Genomic DNA, 27,547 nt, shown 5'->3' with positions numbered 1-27,547 from the left:
CTGAAGCTGTGTGAGCCTGGTGAGGTCTCTGAGTATTTACTGGAAGCTGATTTTGAGAGGTTTTTGTGTGGCCAGAAGTTGGAGGGAGGTGGTTCTGCCCCTCTTCTCTGCCCTACCTGGAATTCTGCACCCAGCTCTGGGGTCCACCACATTGATAGTGGTGCTACATATTAGTGGCTGGCTTCTGTTTTTATTTTTTTGCTTTCACTCAGAGTCAGGATTGAAACTCAAGAAATGGATTATTTTGTTAGGACTTAGTTGTTTATTGAATTATATTTATAGTACAGAGAGTTCTGTAATATTTCTAGCTAACAAGCTAAAAGTGAGAAAGTGGAGGTGAATCTAGCCAGTTACAAGGTATTTTAAAGTCTAACTCTTTAATTAATAGCTAACATTTATATTATTCATACTTTTGACAAAATAACCAAACTCCTGTGGCCTGCAGTGTGGTACTAACTATCCAATGCAGAAACTACTGCTTGAAATCATGAAGAAGAAGGAACAGAAGGAAAGAGACAATGCTTAAGAACCTCTGTCTTGTCCCATACCTATTACTATATTCTAAACCCCCAAATTCCAAACCCTTCACCATGTGAAATCACACACTTCTATTCTAACTACACACCCATGATTCTAACTTTATTACTCAAATTTGGAAGCTTCTCCAAGGCCTCAAGTCAAAAGCAGTGTTATTTTGAGGGTCAATGTCTGAAAGCAGAGAAAGTTTAAAACTCCCAGGCTTCAAGATTCCAACACCACATAAGAAGGATGTGAATTTTTCAGGGTGTACCCAGAGGAGGCCACCAAGGTGATCAGAAGGCTGGAACACCTCTGCTCTGAAGGCTCTGAGAGAGCTGGGGTGTTCATCTGCAGGAAAGAAGGCTTTGGGGAGAACTTAGTGGCAAAAGGGGGCTTGTGAAAATGAAGGAGATATTTTACATGGCCAAATAGTGAGGGGGAAAAAGGAAATGCTTTTAAACAGAATGAGGGCACGTTTAAATTAGATATATGGAAGACATTCTATACTGTGAGGGTGGGCAGGCCCTGGCACAGGCTGCCCAGAGAAGCTGTGGATGCCCCTGGATCCCTGGGAGTGTTCAAGGACAGGTTGGATGAGACTTGGAGCAGCCTGGGATAGTGGAAAGTGTCCCTGCTCATGGGATTTGGAACAGGATGAGCTTTAAGGTTCCTTCAGCCCAAGCCAGTCTGGGATTCCATGATTCTAGGTTCAATGATTTAATAGTTCTCAAGCTTTTAGATGCTATTCATCCACAGGAAGATGTGCTGGCTTCTGAAGCACAGAGCAGTTTTTGTTATATTCCCAATGATCTGTTCCTCAAATATAAATGCCCAGTGAGCCCATAGTCCTGTTCCCCTCATGCATATCAGTCTGTCTTGAAATGTCATGACCATTTTCTACATCTGAAATAATGATTGCTTTATAGACAAAATAATACAAAGCAAGAAAGAAATGTTCCAGCAATGACCTTTCTGTGTCAAACCCCTTGCCTAAAGAAGATCAGGATCTTCTAAGTGGCTAATTAAATCAGAAGTGAATCTGTCTGAAGCAATAAATGCCAAAAAAGTATGATGAGAAAGTCTGCTGTCAGCCACAATATTTCAATTACTGATAGTACAGTCTAGGAGAGTCAAATCCCATCACCAAAAATCTGCTTCTTGATCCTGTAACATTATCCACAAATGGATTTCGATGTGGCTTTTAGCCCTTCCTTGTATAAATGGCAAACTTTAGATCAGTTTAGACATTAGAAATGTAACTGCAGAAAGTATAAACAACAGAGCTGGGAGAACTGATCAGCTCCAGATGACTGTGCCAGGAGGACTGGGATGAGCTGCCAGACTGGAGCCCAGCTCACTTCCTTCATCATACAGCCAGGGCTTTTATTCTGAGCATCTCTTTCCTTCTCTGTTCCTCTCTCCACTTCCTCACCACTGAAGAGAGAGTGGGCAAATCATCTGCTGGAGTCCTAAGATAGAATCACAGAGTTACTGAGGCTGGAAAAGACCTCCAAGATCATCCAGTCCAACTTTGACTGATGCCCACCTTGTCCCCAGCCCAGAGCACTGAGTGCCAATCCAGGGGTTCCTTGGACACCTCCAGAGATGGGAACTCCAAACCTCCCTGGGCAGCCCCTTCCAATGTTGACAACTCTTTCAGTGAAGAAATTCCTCCTGATGTCCAAGCTGAACCTCTCCTGGAGCTGTTTCTTCTTATTCTGTCACTTCCCTGGGAAACAAACAGCATTAACTTAAAAGGGATAAGGGAGAAAAGACCAACAATTTGTCTGTAAAATACAATAATGGTAAAAATGTAGTAATATGCAGTCATTCAGGCATGTACAGATGTTCAGTTTTCTAAAACATTGATGAATCTGTATTTTCCCTGCAGGAGACTGTGTTGGCTTGTGCTGAGCAAGTGCAGCCCATCACACAGAGCATGTGCTGCTGCAGGGGGTGCAGGACATAATCTTCAGATTGCTGCAATTAATACATGACAAGGATGTGGCTGGGAGATGTGAAAAGGCCTGGACAGGACACAGAATGCATCCTCAATTGCCTGAGTGGTCTTTTCCAGTGCATTTCTAAAAAAGTAAATTGCTGTGAGCCTAACTGATGGTAACTGAAGAAATAATGCTGATATAAAACAGAACCTCAAAGAATTTGCAAATTGTGGGGTAAATCCTGAAATATGTGTGATTTCTGTATCCATTTCTTGTTTTGATTAATTGCCCAGTGACTTTTCTCAAATTTTTATTTGGAAAGGAGGTTCTGTACACTCTGCATTTAGGAACCATTTAATTCACTACTGCAATGGAGTTCCAACTCAGATGCAATCCAATTCAAATGTCAGTCTGGCATTACCTATATTTGAAATTGGACAAAACATATACTTCTTTATAGGAATGACCAAGTAATTTTTAAGGGCTAAAATCTGTTTTTGGTAAATGCTAGCAAAAAAATTTCAACCAAGATATTTTTCCTGAAAATTTTGATAGTTATAAAAAAATACAGCTCATGAAGAGAAATATTTATATTTGAACATTGAATTTCACAGACTTAAGGCCTCTTTCTTATGATTATTTATTAATTTATTTATTAGAGTGGTTTTTAACTCAGATGGAATACTCTGCCCAGCCTACAGCCAGAGGCTTCTTGTTGCCTTCCTGACAGGAGATGTAAGTGGTGCACCTGTGGATACATCTGGCAAGACATCCTGGTGCTAAGGTGCACATTCTCCTTGGAGCAGAAATGTTTCCACATCAATTCTTTTTTTTTTTTAATTTTTAAAAAAAGGTATTATTGAAGCATTCTGCAATATAGATTTTTTTTTTTTTTTTTTTTTTTTTTGCCTAGGCAAGCTTTAATTTTCTTTTGTTTTTCTTCCTTTCAATTTTCTTTTCCCCTTGATGAGCTTGATATTTAGTCTTCCAAGCCAGAAGAAAATGCTACACAAGGCCCCAGCTCTGCTACCTGAACAGACCCAAATGAGAGTGGTTCCAGATCCCTTTTACCCACATGAAATTGTCTGCAGCACTGGGATATGTATTTAAATGCTTCTCTGGACATATTGCCTCAGCTCCAAGAGCTGTACCTGTGATTTTCCATCCTTTAGTGTCAGCTCATAAAATATCATCCTGTGTTCACTCCTTGTCTTTGCCTGAGCCAAGTGACATTGCACTGAAGTTATTGTCATGTCTTGTAAAGCTGCAGGCACATCTATCTTGGGAATGTGCCTTGATTGTTTAGACAACGAAAAAAAGAGATTTTTGGTTTCTCAGACCTGATTCATGCCCTGCTTAACAAGGTTCTTGATTGCCTGGCATTGCTGTGTCTTAGAGGATGCTGGAATTGAAATGAGCAGCACAGGGACAGCAACTGGACAGACTAAACTCAGGAATAAACATTCACATTTTATCTTAAGTACAGAATTAAAGACCTTCAAAGTAGCACCACCTGATGTGTGGACAGGAATTGAATTCAAGATTTCTGTACTTGGTATTTGAGATGTGTAAGTCTGGCTCCCAGATGTTGAGTGTTTAAGGTGTGAGAGGGAATAAGTGCTCTGAAGGATAAACAGGGACTTAAACCAGCAATTGTAAAATGCCTTTTTCTCAAAGTCAGGCCAGAGGAGCCAGGTGGAACAGGCAGAAGAGGCAGATTCCCCAGAGAGAACATGGAGACCAAAATTCCCAGTGGAGCATCTTTGTTTCTGTTGCCAGCTGTTATCACCTCCCTGCAAAAGGTAAAAAACTCAGAGCACCTTTTCTGCTAATCCAAAAGCCTCTGTAAGGACAGCCAAGCTCTGCCACCTTGGAGACAAAGGGATAAGAAAGGTTTTTCCAGGATGGGCCCTACAATGGCCAGGATCACTCTCATTTCTGTTCTCATCCTCTGGGCAGCCACGCAGCAGGGAAGGGGAGATGAAATTACAGGTGAGTGATGCAAACCTGGCCACAGGACAGCTTAGTTGGGATGTTGGGTAGGTATTTCTCTGAAATAAACCAGCCAAGGTGGCCACTCTCTGGAGAACTGGCAATGTCCCAGTGAGCATTTAAGGATCCTCTGTTGATAATTGAACAGAGAAAATCTAAGCAAGCGAAAACAAAACCTTTGTCCCCAACCTTTCATCCCCAGGCAAAATCCTTGTCATTTCCTTTGTGCCAGGAATGAACAAGCAGAATTTCTGCTTTGTCTTCACTGTTATGCAAACTTTTATGAAAATTGTCTTTAAAATAAAGTTTAGCAGGAAATGATGTAGTAATGTGCCTGGCAAATTCCTAGGGGTGCATAAGATGAAGCTGTAGGAGACGTGCTTAAATTTCATCTGTGGTATGGGCTGTAATTCTGAAAAACCCTAACCCAGCTGTAACTGCTAAATGAACCTCTAATTTCCTCTTTATTTCTGGTTTGATTCATTTAGATGAGAAAATATGATTTTGTGAGTTTTGTGGTTTTGTCAGTCTCAATTAAATATAAACCATATTTCTTAGAACCTTGAAAACTTTTCAGTTATTCTGTCAAAGCTGAAAAGAGGTTTGCAGAGATTAGGGGCAATAGAATTCCCATCCTAGTGCCATTTAAAATAAATGGTGTGGACTTTAAAATTTGGAATTTGTAGAAAAATCAAGTCTGTGATCCATTTTTTTTTTTTATGTTTTTGAGCATTTGCATTTCAAAACTGAGCTTGAATCTGCCCTCCATGAACCTGTTCCAGCAGTTTATTTTTAAGGTTATGTCAAGACAAGAAAGGGGCTTATCTTGCAGTGTTACTGCTCTCCAGTGAGAAAAGATTTTGCAGACCCGAGGTCACAGTGGTTTCTGTGGCACCTGAGTGGTGAAGTTTCCAGAATTGCAGCTCTGCCTGTGGCATAAATTCTACAAATAATTTTTTATTGCTGTTTTTTGGTCATGCTCTCAGTTCTGATCTGGATTTAACCTTGGGTTCCAAGGAGCCTGTTCCTATGCAGCCTTTGCTCCCAAGCTTTCAGTGTCAATAAAGGGTTTACTTTAGTTGTTTATGCTCTTGCTTGACATAAAAAAAAAAAATTAAAAAAAATTTCACTAATGATGCTGAAAGCTGGTGGTTTCTGAGACAAAATTCTCAAATCCAGAAATGATAGGTGTAACATATCCATTGCAATGGCAGGTGACTGCCTTCTGCTGTGCCATTGACTTCAGCTTTGAGTCGCTTTGAGAACAACAGCCAGTGCATTTTAATTCCATTTGATTGTGCCATAATCCCATGGATGGGAGTAATGAGAACAGAAAGCCAATTTGCTAAAGAGCCCTGATTGATCCAAGCCACATTGCTCAGCAGCAAACTGCTGTCAGCAAAATAATTGAACTCTGAGTGTCAAAGCTTGTTTTGGATGTTATGGAAGAGATGGATGGACAAAGGTTGGTGCTGCTGCACCTTTCCCTGACACTTTCTGCCCAACTTCTTGCACTGAGGGCATCTTTTTGCACCACCACAGCCTTATCTCAGAGCTTCTCTTTAGGCTTTGGCAGCCTCATTCTATACCTACTGTGTGTATATATATATAAATATATATATATGTACATAGTATCAATGTTTAAGTATGAAATATGACTTCATATCTGCTCTGACAGCTGTAGCTTCCAATTATAAACTGTGTCTAATTCTACACCATCTTATTCTCAGTTTCATACCTGTATTTATGTTGCACATTGCTGTAGAGACTGAGCCAGCTCAGCTGACACTGGAATTTTTGGCTTTCCAGTGCTACGTCCTCCCTGCAGCCTCAGCTCTGCACGGACAACACGAATCCTCAGTGCTCTCCTTACTCAGATTTTCCCTTCCAGTCCCTGCTTTGCTCTTGCCAGGCTTTACATGAGTTCTGGAGAAAAGGAGGGATCACAGCGATGAGGAACAAGGCTGAGTTTTTGCTTTTTACCTGCTCTACTCCCTTCTAACCTGATTTTATACTGTAACAGTCTCATTCCTTAATACAGGAGTTTCCCTTTCTTGTTTTCAAGGAGCAATATTTGTCCTGCTTCTGCCTCCTTCCCTGGTTACAAGAGATGTTTGTGCACTTTCTCCAGGGAAAGGCTATAACCAAAATTATTTAGGTATTAATTCTGTTCCACTCTGGTTATTTAGCCATTCAGGTTACAAACTAATTTTTAAAAACCCCAAATCAACAAATAAAAAAACAGAAGCAAGATTATTTTCCCCCCTACACCTACATGCCTAGAAGCATTTGCAGAGAAAGGTATTCTTGGAGCAGTCTTAACACATGGCAGGGGAAATGCTTTCCAAAATGCAATGACAGCTGCCTGCTTCTTGTCAGGCACTTGTGCCTCATGTGAGGTGTTAATGGATCAAACCCACTGCATAAAAAGCAGCCCTTGATCTCTGGCTCCTGCTCCAGAGCCCACGGTGGTTTTCCTTTCCCAAAGTCAGCCAGAGGGAGAGGTCACCTTGCTCTCTCTGGCTCACCTCTCCTTCCATTTCCTCCTGCACAGCCAGGTCCAGGTCAGAGCTCCATCCCAGCCTTTGGGATCCTCTCCTGACTCAGGCAGGGTCTGGGCTTGAGCCAGGCTTTGAGCCAGGCTTTGAGCCAGGCTGGGCTCCTCCTGTGCCCCTGGTCACCTCCTTCCCCCCCTGCTCAGGGACAGAGAGCAGCCCTGGTGCCGTTCAGGGGTGTGGAGACCTCCCAGCCCGTCCCAGAGCTTCAGGGAGCAGGGATGGGCTTCCAGAGCTTCCAGAAGCCATTTCTAGACACCAAGTCTATTCCAGGTTTTCTTCTGGACTGTCCCTGCACTACAAATGGATCCTCCTCTCCAAAGCTCTTTTCCCAGTCCTGCTCAAATTGCACAAATGCCTTTTGTTTAGCTGGGAAGCTAAATGTGATAAAAGAACAGGATTCCTGAAAGCCTGACAATTTTTTTCCCTCTTTTCTTTAATTGTTTTAACATGTTTCATGTTTTCAGGCAGGAGATAAGTTGTACAAGTAAGATAAGTTGTAAATGTTTTAATTCTGTGCCTGTTGTGTATATTGTGTTAGCTTCAGTCTGCCTGTTGGCTGGCCCTGGTGCCCTCAGAGCTCTCAGAAAACAAAAATCAGTCCTGCTATATTTGAATCTCTGCAGCTAATTCATATTTATCCTTATTAAAGTTACTTCTGCTTTGGCTAGAGGATGATACAGGCATTTTAATTCCATCCAATCTGCTTCCCAAATGGGACACAGGGTGACTCAGCCCCTCTGGCTTCTCTAACATCTCATTAGGAGCCAGCCTGATGTCTGTGACATGACTCTGGGTTGCTTGCTGCTAATTCTTAAACTCCATCTGCTTTTGTTGCTGTTCTTGGGGTTTCTTTGTGTTGTTTGATGTTTGATTTCCCCCCCTACCCTTGCTGAAGTATTTCAGTTTTAAGTAAAGCACGTAACAAGTTTGCTCCTCATCAGAAATGGTTTCAGAAATCTGGGAGCTCAGTGATGTTGGAGCCCTGGTCACTGAGAATTTCAGATTTTCTGTGTTGTCAGGCACTGACCCCCAGAACTCTGCATTTGACCTGAGGCTGTGGAGAAGGCTTCCAAAATTGAGTGATAGAACTGGGATCATGGGTGTGTAATTTGAATAGAAGTGTGTAATACCAGATTGTGAAAAACTTAGAATTGAAGGTTTCAGAATATAGTAGTAAATATAAAGCAAAATTAAGGTTTTAGGGTGGGGGCTTGTCCATCTTCTTCTTCATGGGTTTGGGTGATCTTTTGTAATTGGGTAGAAAAGTCCTCATTGCAGGCCATGGGTGGTTGGTTATTGGGTTAAAAGTAAAAAATAATTTAAGTGGCATTTCATAATTGGGCAGTTTACCCTTAAAAGGCCTTGAAGAGAGAGAGACAGATCTGCATCCCCAGACCTGTGTGAAATGATGCACTTAATGACCTTATCACTGACTTTGTTTATATTTTATACTCAAAGTCAATGAACCTCTGCAGGTTTCCAGTGGAGTGATCAACAAGGTCTGCTACAAATTTGGAGAGGCAGCACAGGATCTCCAGGAGCACCTTTTGTGTCAGATACCTGCAGTGCTTCCCAGTGATGTATGAGTGCCCAGTTTTAGCCTGGGGTGATGTCTGAAGGATGTCTTATTCCAGACATCTACTGTGACTCATCTGCCCATGGGCTCCTCACCCTTTGTTCCCTGTGTAGTCAGTGGAGAGTGATGAAGGCTTTGGCAGCAGGAGGCTGGAGTGGGCTTTGGATGACTCTGCCCTGCAAGTGCCTATTGTGCTCTACTGTTCATTTATATTAACATATGTAAATTTCCTTAACAGCCACTTGAGTTAAATTGCCCTTTTTCCACCTCACACCTGAAGGCACCAGGAATTCTGAATTTTCTGCCAGTCTTCCTCCTTTCATGACCAAAGTGATGCCTATGAAAAGCACTCACTACCAATTCTTTCTTGTGTCTGTTTTTTGAAGTGATGCTATTCCCAACTTCAGCCTTCCTGGAAATCATTCATCTATGTTGGTTCTGTCACTGCTTTCTTATAACACTGTTTTTCACTGGATGTGCAGGGCACTTCTGCTCTGGGGTGACAAGTTAATGCTGATCCCTTTCTTTCCTGTTTCTATTTCCTAGAAAAAGGCCTCTCTTTGCTAGGGTACCATCTCTGCAACTACACCCTGACCAAAAGTGTGTTTAAAGTGGTTGCCTACCAAAAGTCCTATGAGAAGAAGACATCCTGTGGAGGGTGGATCCCGTGGATGGTGTGTCCCCAAACACTCTACAGAACAGAGTTTCACAGCACTGAGGTCCCTGAAACCATCACTCTCACAGATTGCTGTGAAGGATATGAACAAGTTGGACTCTACTGCTCTCTAGGTAAGTTTTAATCAGATTAAGAGAGGAAATAAATGCTTCTTATGGAAGAAGATTCACCTCAGCTGGGGTGTGTAAAGGTTTAATTCAGTTCTGGGCCATAGGTTCATCTTCACTGAAATAAATGTGTTTAAAATAGTGTACAGTAAACTTTGTCCAGCATGGCAAGGAGTAGATATAATAGATGAAAGCTCTTAATTCTTGCTCTTTGCCACCTCTAGTCACAAATTCACCAAACTTCCAGGGGAGCCTGAGGAAGGCACCTGCCTGTTAGCCCTCAAGGGCTCATTACCTGGCCAGGTTCAGGCCAATATCCCTGGCCAAGAGCAATAATTCACTGCCTGGTGCAGTGTCTGCTCTGAGCCTGCCTGCATTTACACCAGGAGCTTCCTCCTCAAAAGTAATTCAGGATGCACTTGGGATAACATCTCCCCTGATGTGGAGCAGGGTCTGTTCCCAGAATGCAAACCCAATTTTGCTTCACATTTAAAACAGCCTGTGACCTCAGGACAACTTGATGCCAGATGCTTTCCAACCAAAACTACACTAGGACCCATTTCCTTGGTTACCTTTGACTGTGTGGGAGGTCTGAGGAACTTTTTGGTGGATCTGATCTAACATCTGAGTGTTAATAAAACTCTACTCAGGAAGAATTAATCACCTTTGTCTCAAGATGGAAGCTTTTCCCCCTTTCCATATCAGGGTTACCAGTTGTCAGTCAGAAATTCACAGTTTTATCAGAACTTGAGACATAGATGGGGAGGATTCATTAGGGAAAATGAACTTTCTTTTTCCCATGGATAAATTTATATGCTTTTAAGCTGAACAGGCATCTTGAATGATCTAAATCAGCATTGAACTGTTCTGTCATCCAGAAAAGTTCTGCAGGACATAGTTTTGTCTCTGATTTTCAGTATGACATTGCATTTTCTCTATTTCCACTTTTCAGTATGTACATAATCACTCACAGGAACAGCAGCTTGAGAGGAAAGGTTCTGTTGCAGCCCTGGCCCTTGTTTTGGGTCATAAGACTTGGGTGACTCAGATCTGTGGGAATGTCCCCAAACCTGCTCCTGGATCATATAACGTGGCATGAGGGGGATGAGCCATATGTCCTGTCATGGGATCTGTCAAGAACAATGTGCTCATCCCACATTTAAGTTGCTTCAGAGCATTGGAAAAAGAACTTCCAAACTTTTTTTCCCACCAGGAGTTTTCTCCACGGTCACAGGTAGAATATTGTGTCTAGGAGGATTTTAACAGAAGGATGGGAACACAAAAATGGTCGATGTGTTTTACTTGTTCCTAAAATGATTTGCTAGAGAAGAGAAATTAAAGCATAATTCCTAATTTACTGTATCCTGCTATTGTTTGGCTCCAAGGCTGTGGAGTCCCAGCAAAGCAGAATTTGAGCTGCAGGTTACTGTGTGCCCAAGCAGATTTGTCAGACAGGCAAAGGATCATCTCTATTTTCCAAGCATCATCTCCAGTACATGTAATTATGCTTGAAAAGCAACTTCAGTGAAGTCTTTGGGATATACAGACATGTGCATACATGTGTGCCTGTAAGTATCAAGTGGCAATCAGAGAAAATGGCTTTTAAAATTCTGCAGTACAAGGAAAGAGCTGTACCAGCTAAATGTGAAAAAATGGTTGTCACTGTTTGCATGAGAAATTCAGGTGTTTCTGAACCTCTGAAAATCAAGACAATCTTGTATTGAAAAAAAAAAAAAGCATCCTGGTAATGCTTGAAATATATTTTTTTCCCAGTATAATTCTGTCTCTTAAAAGCATCTCTAGGGATATTTTAGGCTTGAGAGCTGTTGATGATTCTGTTTCATCTAACATGAACAAATCTGTAAATCTCTTGTAAAGTTTAGCTTCAGAATTTCCACCCTGCCCTTGCCATGTTGCTGATGGGCATTCTGGGCAAGTTTGTCCAAGAAATACTGTGGTCACCCTGACACTTTTTCCTGTCAAAGTTAATTTGGGAATATTTTAAGGATTTGTGTGGCTTCTAGGTGATTTCCATGTTTACATTATTCTGGTATCTTTGCTTTTCAGGGCATTAGTCATAAATTCTGTGAATGGTAATGCACTGTCTAGACACAGTCTTAAATAAATGATGAGAAGAGAAACTGGAACTGCAGAAATTACTGCACAGCGCACTGTTGAGCTACTGTTATTTTCTTCTTGACGTTATCCATGCTGGCTGCTCCCCATCCTGCCAGGAGTGGAAAGGTCTCCATGACCTTTCACAGCAGCCTGTTGCTGGCCACTCCTCACCTTCTCTTTCTGGAAGGAAACAATTACTCCTGCCTGGGATATGGCAGGCCTTGCTTTTCTTATTTCTTTACTGTTGGAAAAAAAATGTCTAGATCACTGGTCAAGGTGCTCTGGTAGTTCTCACTACTTGTGTGTTTGTCCATTGGGATAATGTTACAGGTGCACACACTGTAATATTTTAAAATAGCAGCTGAAAAGCTAAATATCTAAAAGCTAGGAGATGCTGGAATTAATTCTTAAGGCAGAATTAAATAAACCAACCTTTGTTTTTTCTCTTTTTGGCCATGTATACAGATCAGTGAACTCTTTTAATGACCTGATCCAGCTTTTTCCAGTGCCCAGGGATGATGGAGCCCCTAGAGTGTGCCATCCTGGCCTCCACATTCAATGCTCTGCCCAGCCTCTCACTGAGTAGAGAATTATTTATCACCTCTTAAGGTGAATCCTGGGGGATTCACAGGCAGCAACTTGTCTTCACAGAGGCTGTGGGAAGTGAGGGAGCTTCTGTGTCTTTCACAGATGGGCAAATGAGCTGCAGAGAAACTGAGATCAAACCATTCTGTGTTGGTTTCAGACCTGCTTGTCAGTTTTCTTTTTTTTTTTTTTTTTCCCCATAAATTTATTCTGATTTTCATGGTGCTTAGTGCTGCTTTTAACAACTTGTATGGTTGGGGCACAGGGCTGCAGGTCAAACTCATGGACCTGTGAAACCCACAGCTCTGAAAGGTTGTTTCACCATCCAGAACTTCTCCCATCATCTTGTCTTCTAGATAGAGACAGGATCCAGTTCTCCAGGCTTGTTTCCAGCTGCCCGAATGGGTGGTATGGTTGTTTCTCCTGGTTACTGGCTTGCTGCCCACTTTCCAGCACAAGATGAAACCAGAGAGCTCCTTATCTGCCATCCAACCCTGCCTGATCCCCAGCTAGGGAGAGGGAGAGTCCATCAGCACATGATGAAAGCTGGCTTTTAAGCACTCATGTACAAAAATACCTTGAAATAAGAAGTCCCAAGACAACTTTAATTGTGGAGTTTCTTAAGAGCACTTGATTTGCAATGTTGAAGTCAAGCTTTAATCAGCGTGCCTCGTGTGCACCACTTCTGAAGGTGTTCAGAAAAACAACTACAAAGTAAAAAAATGTTCATTGTAGGTGTCCAGGCAGCTCTGAGCAGGGCTGGAACCTTTCAGAGCTGGCATGCAGATGTTCCCATGCTGTAACCAGAGCACAGGAGCTGCCTGGCTGTCACAGGAAAGCCAGGGCACAGTGCTGTCACACATGGGCAGCACTGCAGCATCAGCCTGGGGTGGGAAGGTGCCAGAATGTCCTGTGGGACTTCACCCAGCAGCAAGTGGCTCTGGCTGCCCTGCAGTTTGTGTCCCTGGTGTGCCCCCAGCAGCTGCAGAAATGGGATTATTGCCATCCCTGCCTGTTCCCTGCAGTGTCTGCTGATGGGAATCCTGTCTGGGAATTGCTTTGTCCCTTTTGAGCCCACTGAAGCTGTCTGCCTCCACACCCCCAGTGCTTACAAGCTGCAGAAGTTCCCTCCTGTTTGGGTAAAGAACTGAGTTCTTTCACCCATTTTATTATTGTGGGCTCTGGTGAAAACCAGCTCCACCTTCACCTTGCCTTTGAGATTTTGCAAACCTCCATCACACCCCCATCAGCCTTCTCCCCTCCAAGACAAAGGCAGCACCCAGGAAGGGTGTTAAATATTTGTCAGATGCTGCAAATCAGCACAAATCCCAATTAAACCCCTGGAGAAGCAATCAGGAAAATGTCCACCTGAGCAAATAAAGCCTACCAAACTCAAAGACCCCAAACCCAGGGCTGTGTGATGAAAATTGCCAGCCTGCCTTTGGAACAGACTTTCCCAGGAGCTTTCTGTGTAATTTCATAGATTTGTCTCCACCTTCTGATACCTGAGACAAATGCAGGGTGCTGATCCCTGGCTCTGCCACACCCTCTGGAAGAAAGCATCCCTTCCAGAAGGAAGGAAGGAGGGAGAGGAAGGGGATTATGGCTGAGCTAATGCTGTCCCTCAGCATCAATCTCCTGGGAGATGCCCCATCCTGCAGTCACAGCAGGTCCAGCAGCTGTCCAGAGGCAGATTGGCAAAGTGACCTTTGGTTGCTAAGCTGCAGTTCTGCTTCCATACATTGATGTAAATAACAGAGGAGAAAAGCCTGTACTTCATCCAAATGACAGAGGAGTTGGCTGGCTTGCTCCTCACTGCTTGCTTGGTAGGTGACTATCCCCAGCATGATTGAAGAGGAGGGCATAAATTGAATTTCCAAAGTGCATCTGGTACAATTAGGCAGAAATGTGAAGTGAATCCATCTCGGTTTCCGCTGAGCTGAAAACGATGACCTTTTGATTTCAGATAAATGGCCACTGTGGCACCCAGCCAGGATTCAATAGTGTTTTTTGAGATTGCATGTGACTCATTAAACCATTTACACTGCAGTTAAACACACACACAAAAAAAAAAAAAAAAAAAAAAAAAAAAAAAAAGGTCCAGGTGGGATCTCTCTTTTTTTTTTTTTTACTTTGAACCTCAAACCTGCTTGAACTGCACCTGAATCTCAGAGCTGGAGGAATTTCCATGCCAGGGTCCAGCTGGCCATGATCCACCTGGTTTGAACAGTAAGGAGCAACTGGTGAATAGGGAATTTTCCAACACAGGGAGATCCCTTGGTGATTGTGCAAAATCCAGTGTGAAAGGCTGCTTAGCTCCCTGCACAGGGGGCTGAGAAGGAGCAATCACTTGAAGCTGGGAATGTGTGTGAGACTCAGTTAAGGGCAACCAAGGCTGTATCCCACCTTAATGTGGCTTTGAACATCAAGAGAGATATTTCTAGGGAAAGGACCTGTTTGGGGGAGCCACCTGTAGTGGCAGCCCCATAGAGAGGAGGACTGGAATGTGCATGTGGCAGCAAGTTACATAGATTGAGTTTAAATCTTGGTTAATCAAGATAATTTCCCTGGCTAAGAAGGTTACTTTGCTGAGTGCTAGATTCAATATCCCCTCCTGCTTCTCAGAAACCTCACATTTAATCTCACCCAGAGCCTTGGGATAACAGAAATTGTAAACCCACAGAAAAACTGACTGTTCATAATAGATTTATAATTTGCTGTGGACCTTCCACTTGCTATGGGCTTTATTACGTCAAACGTGGTTTTCCTGCACCACAACTGTTTCTATTGCAACAATCAGGTTCATTTTTCTCCTGGCTGACTTGAATTGCCCAGTAAAGGATCAAAAACCTGGAGTGCAAAACAAATGGAAAAGAGATTTCTTTTGGGTTGCTTAGAAAGACCAGAGCTGAGCATTGCTTGGAGCTGTGTTTGAAAGTGTGGGTAAAGAAATGAGTTTGTAGGGCTTGGAAATATTTTCTCTTTTCCTCCATAGAAGAGATTTTGAGCTGGCACTGACCCAGAACCACTGTCTGCCCTTGGCTTGGGAAGCAGGAGGCTCCTGCCTCAGCTGCCCTCTCTGCAGGGCTCTCTGGCATGGGCTACCAACCTCCTGGAGTGGCCAGCTGGAACAGAATTACTGCAACTAAGGTTGTACTTGTGCCACAAAATGTTAAATTAAAGTTCTCAATTTCTGTCTTACACAGTACCTGCTTTCTTTGATCACTGTGTATCATTTGGATTAGTCACAGCTGACATCAGGCACATTTTCTGTTCCTCAATGCTTCAGTGTCTCTACGTTTAGAAACTTCACTATGAGCCCATCCATCCATAATTATTAATGGAAAGTTAGAAACTCAAAATTTCTGTGACAGAAATGTCATGGACAAGAGAAAGATCTGAGAATATTTACACCCTTGAAATGAAATAATGATATTTTAGGCTGCTGTTTTCTTCCCATTAAAAACTCAGAACAGACACGCTTCTAAAATGAGGAGGAGGTGTTTGGTATAAATTAAATATCACCATTTTATGGAATGACTGTCTATATTCTTGTTCTCAGAAATGTTTTTGTTATTTAGCACTCAACAGATCCAGTGTATTTGCCTCAAGACCTGGTATTTGTCCAGTGAAGGATATGGAAACATTTGATTATCCTTGCACGTTCGATACTGAATGTCCAGGGCTGAAAAAATGCTGCAGCTCATCCAAAGGAGCAGGCTGTGTGGATCCCATGCCAGAGGGTATGGTACTGATAAATTCAACACTGCTTCTAATAGAAACATCCTTAATTTTCCCTCCTGAGGGTGGGAGTGGGCAGGAAGACTGTTACCATAGCTCTTCCTAAAACAAATATGGGAATTTGCCTTGGGTGGATTCCAGGATATTCAGCTTCAGTGCTTGAGCACTGAGTGCTGTGTGGGTGCTGTGGGTCCAGCAAACCTTCCTTGGCTCCTTCTCCTTGGCTGCCTCCTCTGCCTGTGCCATATGGCCAACGGGGCCCCAGCCCCTCACATTTGCCAAGTTAAATCTTGCTTTGTTTCCTCAGAGCCTCCCTGAAGCTCTGTTGCCTTCTGTAGCACCAGACCTCAGATGACTTGGCTGTTTTATTTCCTGTGCTGCAGGGAGGATGTTCTGGTACAATGTGACAGTGCTTCTGAAAATGGATTTTAATGAATTAATCCGGGTGGATTCCCACCTTCTGAATCACTCCCGCCTCTTGCACTCCATGGTATGTACAAACCTGAACTCTTCCCTCCTTGTGCCCATGATTCTCTTACTCAAAGGCTACTCTTTGCTCCCCCTGTGTTCTGATTTTTTTTTTATTTTTTTTTGGTCCTATATCTGATTATTTCTGTATTTCTGAAGCAATTCAAGTAACATTGATTTATCAATTCTTTAGCACATTTTTCAGGTCTCTTCCAAGGGCAATTTAAAGACATACTGAAAAAAAGGGGGTTTTCCTGCTTGAGTAGTGGTTGCTCCAGCTCTGTCTCAATTCAATTTTGGGCCTATGACAGACTAGGACCAGACTTCAAGACCTTCAAAGCCTGATGTTTGCTGATACAGAATTTTAAGTTAAACCTTCCCAAGACAAACCTATCTGCCATAATCTGCTGGCACTGATGGACAGGAGACTAGAAATGATAACAACAGCATGGGTGTAATTCTTCCTCCTATCAGATTTCCCCTTCTCATATCCTAAAAAAAAAAGAAACCCTGGTCCTGTTGCTGTGTAGTAAGGAGTAGGGGCAGGGATCCACCAAGGCTTTTATATCTTGGTGCAGAACAAGCTGTGTGAAAGTCAAACATCAAGAAATGGGCAGTTGAGGTGAAGCTGTTCAATGAGCTGCTACTCAGTGTCCTGCTCTCTGTTCCACTGACTCCTAATGCTCAGCCCACCAGCAGATCCCTTCTCCCATTCCTGACTCTCAGTTGGGATGGTTTGGTGTCTCTGGGGTCTCTCTGTGGCTCTTAATCCCTCCCTTCATCCCGAGTCTATTGCTTTTCCTCTTTTCCTTCCTATTCCCTTTGCCAGCAGCCCATTTACTGTTCAGAGTAAGAAGTGCTGGACAGCTTTATTGCAGCTGAATTGTCATGGCCTGTGAAATGCATTGTAATCCACTGAGACTTTGCAAAACAGGACTTTTCTCACCTCTTCCTGGGTTATTCCTTCTGCCAAAGCATTTTGAGTTCAGCTCCACACCCTCTTAACCTGGCATTTCTGTAACATAAATCTGTCATGAAATGTGAAAATAAGAACTCACCTTGCATAAATATAGATCTAAATGTTACCACTTTGCCATGCTTTCTGAATTTCTGAATTTCTGAAATCTGCACTCAGATGATGATAACAACCATTGCATAATTCACCTGCTGGGAAATGCCCAAGGTGCTCCAGTGTTTGCTGCCCTGTTTTCCAGATCTCTGGTGCACTGCAGCCCCTGAATGCCTCCGTGCACCCCATCCAGAGCAGCCGTGGGGACATTCACACAGGGACAGTGGCATCCCAGCTTCTCCTCGGGCTGCACCAGCCAGCTGCCCTGGCAGAGGTCTCCTCCTCCCTGGAGGCCATGGGGAAGCGTGTGTATCAAGTGATTGACACACAAGTGCAAGGTTTGCAATCCACATTTTAGGGGGTTTCACCCTTCCTCAAGTGGGGTCTCATTTATATAACCATTAATTTGCTTTCAAGCATAGCACAGAGGATCTTGTGAACTTTGCAAATGCAGCCCTGACCTTTCTGTAAGAGGATGGAGAGTTAATGGTTATTTTGGAGTGAATAGTTTGGAAGGGAATGCTTCTGAACCCTCAAATTTATTTTCTCCCAATAATGTAGTTTTTCAGATGAAAAAGCAAATATGTGCCTATTTGTACCACAATGATTAGCTGTATTAAACAAACTGTTAAAAAACCTGTTTTCTTGAGAAATAGATATATTCTGTTGCCATGTTACTTCCAGTAGCTTGGATGAAACAACTAATATTTATAGTGTTAATTATTATAGCATATTACTGTACACTTTCTAAATGCTACATAAACATTTTATTATATTAATTTTAAGTTATGCCAACCTACTTATTGCTCTGCAGTTATGAATCATAAGCAGTATTTTCAATGCTCCTTATTTTGTGTTTACTCAGTCCAGCTTTCAGTGAAATAACTGGATAGTTCTCCTTCTCCTGTGCTGACATCTCAGGTTTGGATGGCACCTACAGGTGTAAGCTGGAGCTGCCCCTAATTGCCCCATAAATCCAAAGAATTGGGGTAAAAATTGATAGGGTGATAATTGTGTTTTAAATTTTTTTTTGTTTAGGTTGGAATTAAATGTATGAGACAGTATTTTTTGATTAGATGTTTATTAATTCTTATTTATATTACAGTCTCAGCACTTCAAGTTCTACAGCACTTCAAGCTAACAAGTTAAAAATGGAGTTGTATCTTTCTTTCTACAAGGTTTTTAAGGGCCAATTGTCTAATTAAGAAATGGCACCTAAATTATTTTTACTTTTCAGCTAATAATTAATTACTCGTGGCCCTCAATGTGGACTTGTCTATTCAATTAAACAAGATCACTCAAACCTATGAAGAAGAAGGTGAAGAAGAAAGACAAATATCCACCCAAAAAACTTCCATTTTGCTTTATATATATTACTGTATTATAAAACCTTGTGGTTTTACATAATTTTATTCAACCTACACACCTATAATCCTGGTTCTATAATTTAATTTTGGAAACCTTCTTACAGCTTTAGGTCAAATGCAGTGTTTTCTTGGGGGTCAGTGCCTGTCAGCATAGAAAGTTTAAAATTATCAGTGTTCAGGGTTCCAACAGGTAATAGCATCCAGAATGGCTTGAACAGCATTACTGCAGATTTACACTGAATTTATCATAGCCAGAGCCTGGTCACACAGTGAGATCAATCTTGATGCTGCCTCCAATATCTGTGCAAGGTGTGTTGTTTTTCCTAGATGTCAATGAATGCTCCTATGCTGAGCTCAATGCTTGCCCTGAGGAAAGCAGCTGTGTAAACCTGGAGGGTTCTTACAGCTGCCAGCCTCAGCATGAACATGCCACTGTCATCCCTCCCTGGCTGAGCCCAAGGAAGGAAGGTAAGAAATGCAGGGCTCACCTTGGGAAGTGCTGAGGATGTTCCTGCAGGGCTTTGTGCTCCTTTGCAGGAGTCACCTGCAGGAATTTCTGGAGCATGAGTGCCCCTTCTCCTCCTGTTGGGACAAAAAGCCACATAAACCTGTTACCTCTTTCTGATGGAAATGCAGAGTATTTATTTCACAGTCCCTTGCTGTTTCCTCAATTTCACCCTCAGCTGTCCTCACTCACCTGCCAAAACCTAAAACTTCAGACCCTACAGCTCCTCAGAGTAAATCACTTGCCATCAGTGCATCTCCTCAGCCTCTTGAGAAACAATTGCATTATTTCTACAATTTTCTTTTTTCCTCTTTTGCCTGGACTCAGTGGTTGTATGATCCCACCCTGAGCTGCTGCACTGCTGCTGAGCCCTCTGCTGCAAGCAGCTGGAGTTTGGCACTGGCTGAAATAATTCCTTGTGGTACCAGTTCAGCAAAATATACTTACAGCCCACAGACATCAATGGGCCTGCTAATAGGCTTTAAGATAATGAGATGAATAACTGTTTGCAGATTCAATGCTTTAGTTAGAAAACAATTCTACAATCCCTTAATCCCAAAAGTTAGGATAATGTATTACTTTGTGCTTTTGTGATATGATAATACTTTCATTTTCTATTACTACTACTTCTATTGATGCTTTTCATGTGGAAAACATGAGTGGTATTATTTTGGATTTGCTTTCTTAGAAATACTCTAATTGTTTGATAATATGATTTTTCCCTAGACATTGTAGCATCTACTCCAAGTTCAATAAATGCTGTTAACACTGGCAGTAGCTCTCCTCCTATAAGGAAATCAAGTCTCTTGTCCATAACCAACCAATCTACAAATGCTGGGTGCTGTAAGTAACCTTGGATTTTAAGAAATGTTTTCTTGATTTGTGATGGGAACAAAGCTCAGTAAATTTGTGTTTATATGGGTGATCCAGCCCTTTCAGGCAAGTGTTACTACAATCCTTATAACAACACCCTGTTCTTCTGTGGGAGGAAATAGATTTAAGATGTTCTTTGAGAGTTCAGAGAGACAGGCTGGAGATTCTTGATCTTCCTCCACAGCCTGATTGAAGCTGAAGCCAGAGGATTAAACTGAGGCCCCTCTAGTGCAGGGGGAGTGGTTTGGGGGTGTTTGGCAGCCACCTGGCTCAGAGTGCTGGAAACAATTGTGTTCTACTGAAGAAATGTATGAAAACAACCTTTTTTCCTTAATCTAACCATTAGCATGGAAGATTTGAAGCTTTGGCAGCAGCATGCCATGGTCTCTGAGCTAGCATGGGCTGTGATGCTCATCTCACCTGGCCCCAGTTCTCCCAGCAGAGGTGTCTTGGCTGGGCTCTGTCTCCCTCTCTTGCCAGACAGACTGGCTCTGCTGCAGGGCAACTCGTCCTACCCAATTTAAACAGCTCCTCCTCCCAGCACAGGAATCATCCCTCAGGGCCCTGGCTTTTCCCATTAACATGACAATGATTGCACTGGACTAGAGTGGAATAACAGGTGAAGTGCTGCATGCCACTCTCCCCAGCCTCTGCTAGCTGGGCTTTGGGGAGGGTTTTCCAGGATAAATCCATGCAACCCTTGCCTGAATGGGTGCATTTTGGTGATTAAAGTGACAGGAGGTGAAGCAAGTGTCAGCACATGTAGAGTACCCAGAGTTATTTTTCCAAACCTATTCATGTTGTTTGCATCTGTAGCTCACTGGCTGATTGTTTATGTGACTGGAGATTAATTGTCCAGAGGAATTGTGGCTGTCTCATCCCTGGAAGTGTTCAGGGCCAGGTTGGATGGGGCTCTGACCAATCTGGTCTAGTGGAAGGTGTCCCTACCCATGGCAAGGGGTGGAACTGGATGAGCTTTAAGGTTCTTTCCAGCCCAAAGTATTTTGTGATTCTATGTTTCAACAGAAATGCATATAGTAAAAGGAAATAAAAAGGTTAAACACTAAATCAGTCACTCTAGTGGGATGGTTTCATGGATGAGGGGATCTGCTGGTGTGAGAGGGGCAGATTCTGTCCTGATGTAGAGAGCACCTTACCCTATTGCCTGTCAGAGTGCTTGTCCATAGTGAATTTAGAACAGCACAAGGGTTTAAAAGTGAAATGTTGCTTTTTCTATGCTGACTCTTCCTGGGACTGCAGCAGATCCTTCTGCAGTCACAAACCATCGAATCCTCAGCGTTACCAGCAGCAGCTTTGAAATGTCCTGGGCTGTCAGCTCCACTCTGAACCACACTTTCCAAGTTCGAGTGTCCAAGGGCAATGAAACTGTGCAAAACCTGAAGACAGAGGAAATGCAAATGGATGTGTCTCACCTGGAAGCAGGTGTGTTGTATTCAGTAGAGATCAGCTATGAAACGTGTGGAAAAACCATCACCTCCAGTCAGAATGTGAAAACAGGTAAAGAAACACTTTGAAATACATATATATGATATAGGATATCTCTATCTCCTCCCTTCTCCTCCTTCCTTCCCCACTCACTTGCAGTTCAGCAATGATCCTTTGATCCCTGCTGAACAACACTTCCCACTTTGTTCAGCACTTTTTATCTCATCTACTCCAGTATTTATCTAACCCAGAATATCAGGCAGCAGACTGATATAAGTTTGGCTTTAGTTGATAAAGCAGTGTTGGAGCTGATTAGACTATTACAGATATCAGGCTAAGCTGTAATTATTTTTTTCAAATTTATTTATTTGGTGCCTGGCACTGCTTTCTGCTGCCACCCATCCCCCAGCAGGCCTCGTTTTTTCCTGGTTGAAGGCTGTGGCCAGTGGGAAATGCAGGCAACTGGTTTGTCAAGGGCTAAGCTGAGCAAACAAGAGTGCCCAGAGGAAGGGCAGATTCTGCTGAAGAAAGGATTAAAGGGAATTACAAGGACTGAGTAATAAAGCTGCAGACTACCTGCCCAGTTCTGTTCAATTAACTGGTGGTAGGAGCTTCCTGAGGCCCTAGTGTGTTGATCAAACATAATTTTTCTTTTTCTCTAGTCTTAAATTATTTCCTAAGCCTCGATGCAAATAAAGAAATAAATCTCCCTTTTTCCAAAGAGCAGGCAGTGAACTATTTATTACTGACCACAGTGGGAATGCTGCTGTTCATGTTTATCCCTAAGAGCCTTCCCTTTGATGAGATGAGGGATGACTCCAGTTTGGGTCAGAAGGAAATGACTCCCTTTGTGGAGGGAAAGTAGGAGGTCTAGTGGTTATGAAAACAGAGGGCTGAACTTCAGAATATGAAGTTGGAGTCCTTGAGAAAAAAAGAAGTTTTCCAAGGATCAGTTCAAGGAGTAACAGCCTCAAAGTGTTTATACAGGACAAAGCAGTTAGAGATTCCTTGGCTCTTGGTTTTGGCTCCTGTGCTCTGTACAGTATCTGTCAGGGCTCACCACACACACATGCACAGCTTTTTGTTGTATTTTCAGTTGAAGAATATATTTACTATCCCCACTACCAAGATCAGGAAAATAAATAAATAAAAACTCTGACTGGTGGGCCAGAGATGAGCCCACAGGCAATTCAACCCTGGGTGTAACTTTGAGGCAGGAGTTATGTAGGACCAGGCTCAGGTATAAACCCACACATAAAGTATGTGCACACCCAGTTCTCATGCAGTTGCAATTATCAAAATATCAAAATATAAAAATAACAAAATATCTCTTTAGACCTGATATAAGTGCATCTTCTCAATGTATCAGAAACTTGTAGGAGCCTATTTGCTTTATTTGTTTTTATTTAATACAAAACTCTCTCAATCTTGTTCTCCTTTCTTCCATCAGCTGAGATTTTGGCCCAGGTTCATCAGTTTTAACTGAATCTTTCCTACTTTGTCAATGTGCTTTAATGTTGTGTCCTACAGAGGCCAAGATATTTGATGTTACTATGAGGATTCTCAACTACAACTTCACTGATGATTTCCATAATTCCAGCAGCTCAGCATATGAGGAATTTTCAAGACTGTTGCTTACAGAGGTAAAATGACCATATCTCTGAGTAACTTATATTTGTTTCAATGTAAAATTTATTTAATCTAATAGAGGATTTTAGGCCTGAATGAAATATTCCTTCAAAACCAGCATACTATTTCCTATTAACTATTTATAGTTACAACAAGATTCAACTGCCTAGACAGATCAAGCCCTTGGCCTTGTTAGAAATGAAGCCAGTGAGAATTTTCTACAGAAAGAGTGAAGGAATTATAAATGCAGGCATGCAACAGGTGCTCCTTTCCTTGGATGTTTAATTTGGCAATAAACTCACAGTAAATTAACTTGAGGCTTTTTAATGGATTATTGAAATGGCATTCCTGGCATTCATTTCAGCACAGTCTGCTCAATAAATGTCTTATCCTCTCAAAGCTCTTTCTTCTTTCAGGAAAAGTAGCTGGATCAGGCTTTCTTCTTCAGCCCCATTCCTTGTCACTGTTCACAGTCAGGTGTCATCAGCCAGAAACAAAACTTGAGTCACAAAGTTCTGGTGTCAGCTCTCAGCTTCCCAAAAAAGTGGGAGGTTTCAGGAGCAATCTCCTACAGTTTTGCTGCACAGAACAGGGCCCATAGAGAGGAATTGGGATCTCCATCCAAAACAAGGCTTCCCCAAAACAAAGGGTGACTCATAATCACGTGTGAATTTAAATGCCAGAGAAAAACCCAAAACAATAATGGAGCTATATGCTCAAGGGCAGCAGAGAAGAGGCATTTGCTCAACAGAAATTGCTAGTTGAACCTCCTCACATGGTTTTATTTCCCACAGTTGCAAATTGTTCACTTTTGTTGTGCAGGAAGATTTTGGGGAGTGAGTCTTCTCTGAGATTAATGCAGATCTGATTGTCTTCAATGGGTTGGGAAGAAAAAGGAGCATGGCCCATCTGTGTTGCTTCTGCCTCCTTGGGTGTTTGTGAGCACAACATTCCCCTCTCATTTCTTCTCTCCTCATTTTCTTGCCTCTCTACCCTGGTGTGAGCTTAGACCAGCTAACCTGCTTGTTTGTAGGAATCTTTTCAAGCAAGCTCTGCCTGAATGGGAACAGAGCTGTGCTGATTTATGGCTCTGCTATTTGTGCTCAAAGGCACGCTTTGAGGTGTATGCAGGAACAAAAGGTTCAAGCAAGGAGCTGCCTTCTAGACATGCAAGGTAAACCTGCCAGCTCCTGCACAGCTCAAATATTGACAGCAGCATGCCAGCTTCAATGTTCACAGCAATGCCATTTGTTCAGCTGAAGTGACTGCTCAGTGGTTTGGTAATTAACCATGATGTAATTGTGATACTGCCTTGAAGCTTGGCTGTCTCAAACACTTTTTTGAAGCTATCCACCCCCATTTTTCTTGTCTCTCATCCTGAGGTTTCTTTGTTATTTGACTCGGCTGCAGGCTGAACTTGAACTGAGTTTCAAATGATCCCTGGGAAATAAAGCCATGCCCACACTTGTAGGTGTAACAAAATGCATGTGTGACATACAGGGATAACATCAAGGCTCTGCTGCCTGCACTTACCAGGACAGTTCAGCTCTGCTGCAGGCAAACAGAGCCAGGGGCAATTTTGCTCCCTTAAGCCAAAATTTGGAACTTGGTTTGTGAGACCAGTGGTCAGATGGATACAGTTTTCAAAGGTATCATGGAATTATATAATCACAGAATGGTTTGGGTCAAAGAGGCCTTGAAGATGCTCCAGTTCCAAACTCCTGCCATGGGCAGGGATGCCTTCCACCAGACCAAGCTGCTCAGAACCCTGTCCAAACTGGCCTGGGACACTTCCAGGGATGGGACATCCACAGCTTGTCTGAGCAACCTGTGCCAGGACTTCACCACACTCACAGTAAAGTTTTTCCTAATATCTAATCTAACCCTACTCTCTGTCAGTTTGAAGTTATTCTCCCTTGTCCTGTCCCTCCAGGCCCTTGTAAATAGTCTTTCCAGTAAGTTCCCTTCAGGTACTGGAAGGTCACAATTAAGTCTCCCCAGAGCCTTCTGCTTTCCAGGCTGAACAATCCCAATTCTCTCAGCCTTTCCTGACAGCAGAGCTGCTCTGATCTTGCCTCCTCTGGACTGGCTCCAGCAGCTCCACATCCTTCCTGTGCTGGGCCCCAAGGCTGGAGGCAGCTCTCACCTCCAGAATTGTCCCTCTCTTGCTGCCCATGCTGATTTTGGTGAAGCCCAGCACACAGAGGGTTTCTGGGCCCAGTGCACATGGCTAGGATGTGTCCAGCCTCTCATCCACCAGCACCCCCAAGTCCTTCTCAGCAGGGCTGCACCACCCTACACCCATCACATTACTTTGTGCTACAATAATCTCTGAAAAATGAGATTTTTGAAACACTTTGAAACTTTTCTTTTTACACTTGTGCTTATATGAATATTTAAAGAGGTACATGTTTGCTCCTTAATTGTCAATACTTCTCTTCCTTTGCTCAGCTTGAAAATTCATTTCCACCCAACATTTCTGCCATGTACAAATCTGGGAAGCTGAGAGTGCAGATAGAATCCCTGGCAGCAGGAAGCATTGTTGTGAGGCTCAGAATCACCATGCAGGATCCTGAGTTTCCAGTGGATGCCTCCACATTTGCCCCAGTGCTTTCCTACCTGCACAATGGCTCTGTGCTTGTGGTGGATCAGCAAAACACTACAGTGCAAGGTAATTTCTATTATTAATTTTTTAAAGAAGAAAGCAGCATTTTTGTTTTGATCACATGTAGTATCACCAATATTCTTCATAAAATAGAGAAACCAAGGATGTGGTTTGTTGAAGAGAAAACCATGATGTGAGAATTCTTCCATAGGTTTTATCCATTAGCCCAGAAGGGTCAGACAAAGGAGAACTGGCTGTCCCCAGGTACCTGCAGGCACTGCTTCTCCTCACAGTGTTTAACCCAAGTGGAGCCTTGGGTTTCCCTATTCATTTTCCTCCCTTTCCTCTCTGTCCCCAGCTGGAAGTTTGCCATGTCTTTCTTGAGCTGAGTGGCAGACAAGATTACTGTGGAATATCTGTAGCCTCTACATACACATGCCCTCTAGACAATTTTGTGCTCCAAGATTGGAGGACTGTACTTGGGCTAAGGTTTAAGAAATCTAACATCTTCACTCTAGAAATCCAGCCAAAAGAATTCCCAACTGTCCTTATTGTGAATAGGACTCAAGAAACACGCATGGAATTTTTGTTAAACTAGGCCTTTGTTTGATCTTCAGTAATCACCACTTTTATCTTCAAAGGACTGAGTTCTGTCCTCAGGTTTCCCAGCTGGCAGAGAAGCAGAGTTCAGAAAGTTGCCAAAGCCAACAGAATGGGTTATTCTTCTCTCTTGGTGTATTGAGCCTTTCTGAGCAGGAAAAACTCCATTTGGAGTTGCAGAGCACATGGAAGTTAAGGAGAACAGGATGGAAAAATTCAGGAGACAAGTATCACAGCAGCAGCTGATACTGAATTGCAAGATGCTGATGTGTGCCAAAATACTTTGTAAATGTTAGTGAGCCTGGGAGCAAAAGACTGAGGGAGAAAAAGGGGATAGCTCTGGACTGTCACTTGAGCTGCAGAAAGACTTCCAGTAACACCACACTTATCCAGGGGCACAGCCAACACCTCCAATCCTCCTCAGGGGCTGAGAAAAGGGGTTTATTTCTTAGCTCTACCCTAAGAAGAGTTTCTTCAGCATAAGTTTCCTAAGTGGAAAACAAGGAGTGAAACACACGAAGGAAGGATTTGTATAATGGGGTGTTTTGCTTCCTGATCCCAGAGAGCCCCAGGACATGACTTTTGGCAATAAGCCCAGCCAGGTCCTGTCCCCTGGATCTTCCCCATAGCCTGGCCACCATCAGGCTTTATGCTTGGTTTAGTGACAGTCCATTCAGCTGTGAAAAGCAGGGATGACAAGTCAGAAGGGACAGCACAACTGAAGGGAGTGGACCAGATCTCTTTGAAGATCCATAAATTATTAAGTTTATTGCCATGATGAACAGAGACAATAAAATCTGTTATGTGGGGAAGAGGAAGAGAGGAGAGGAGAGGAGAGGAGAGGAGAGGAGAGGAGAGGAGAGGAGAGGAGAGGAGAGGAGAGGAGAGGAGAGGAGAGGAGAGGAGAGGAGAGGAGAGGAGAGGAGAGGAGAGGAGAGGAGAGGAGAGGAGAGGAGAGGAGAGGAGAGGAGAGGAGAGGAGAGGAGAGGAGAGGAGAGGAGAGGAGAGGAGAGGAGAGGAGAGGAGAGGAGAGGAGAGGAGAGGAGAGGAGAGGAGGAGGAGAGGAGAGGAGAGGAGAGGAGAGGAGAGGAGAGGAGAGGAGAGGAGAGGAGAGGAGAGGAGAGGAGGAGAGAGGAGAGGAGAGGAGAGGAGAGGAGAGGAGAGGAGAGG

The 27,547-nt window shown here is 43.0% G+C and overlaps 1 protein-coding gene across 1 annotated transcript in view; it reads left to right on the top strand.

Annotated features, from left to right (window-relative positions):
* The first annotated feature begins 9,244 nt into the window (after nucleotides 1-9,244).
* Nucleotides 9,245-27,547, top strand: part of UMODL1 (uromodulin like 1) — a 51,067-nt gene continuing 32,764 nt past the window's right edge. Inside the window, exons 1-9 of the mRNA XM_079298183.1 lie at nucleotides 9,245-9,377; nucleotides 15,656-15,817; nucleotides 16,199-16,305; nucleotides 17,498-17,690; nucleotides 19,047-19,187; nucleotides 19,951-20,067; nucleotides 21,361-21,615; nucleotides 23,074-23,186; nucleotides 25,624-25,843. Of these exons, the coding sequence (XP_079154309.1) occupies nucleotides 9,260-9,377; nucleotides 15,656-15,817; nucleotides 16,199-16,305; nucleotides 17,498-17,690; nucleotides 19,047-19,187; nucleotides 19,951-20,067; nucleotides 21,361-21,615; nucleotides 23,074-23,186; nucleotides 25,624-25,843 (1,426 nt within the window). The 5' untranslated portion in view covers nucleotides 9,245-9,259. The remainder of the gene's footprint in view (nucleotides 9,378-15,655; nucleotides 15,818-16,198; nucleotides 16,306-17,497; nucleotides 17,691-19,046; nucleotides 19,188-19,950; nucleotides 20,068-21,360; nucleotides 21,616-23,073; nucleotides 23,187-25,623; nucleotides 25,844-27,547) is intronic.

This window comes from Erithacus rubecula (genome assembly GCF_903797595.1).
Source record: "Erithacus rubecula genome assembly, chromosome: 1".
In the NCBI taxonomy this organism is placed as follows: Eukaryota; Metazoa; Chordata; class Aves; order Passeriformes; family Muscicapidae; genus Erithacus; species Erithacus rubecula.
This window is presented reverse-complemented; position numbering and strand designations above follow the sequence as displayed.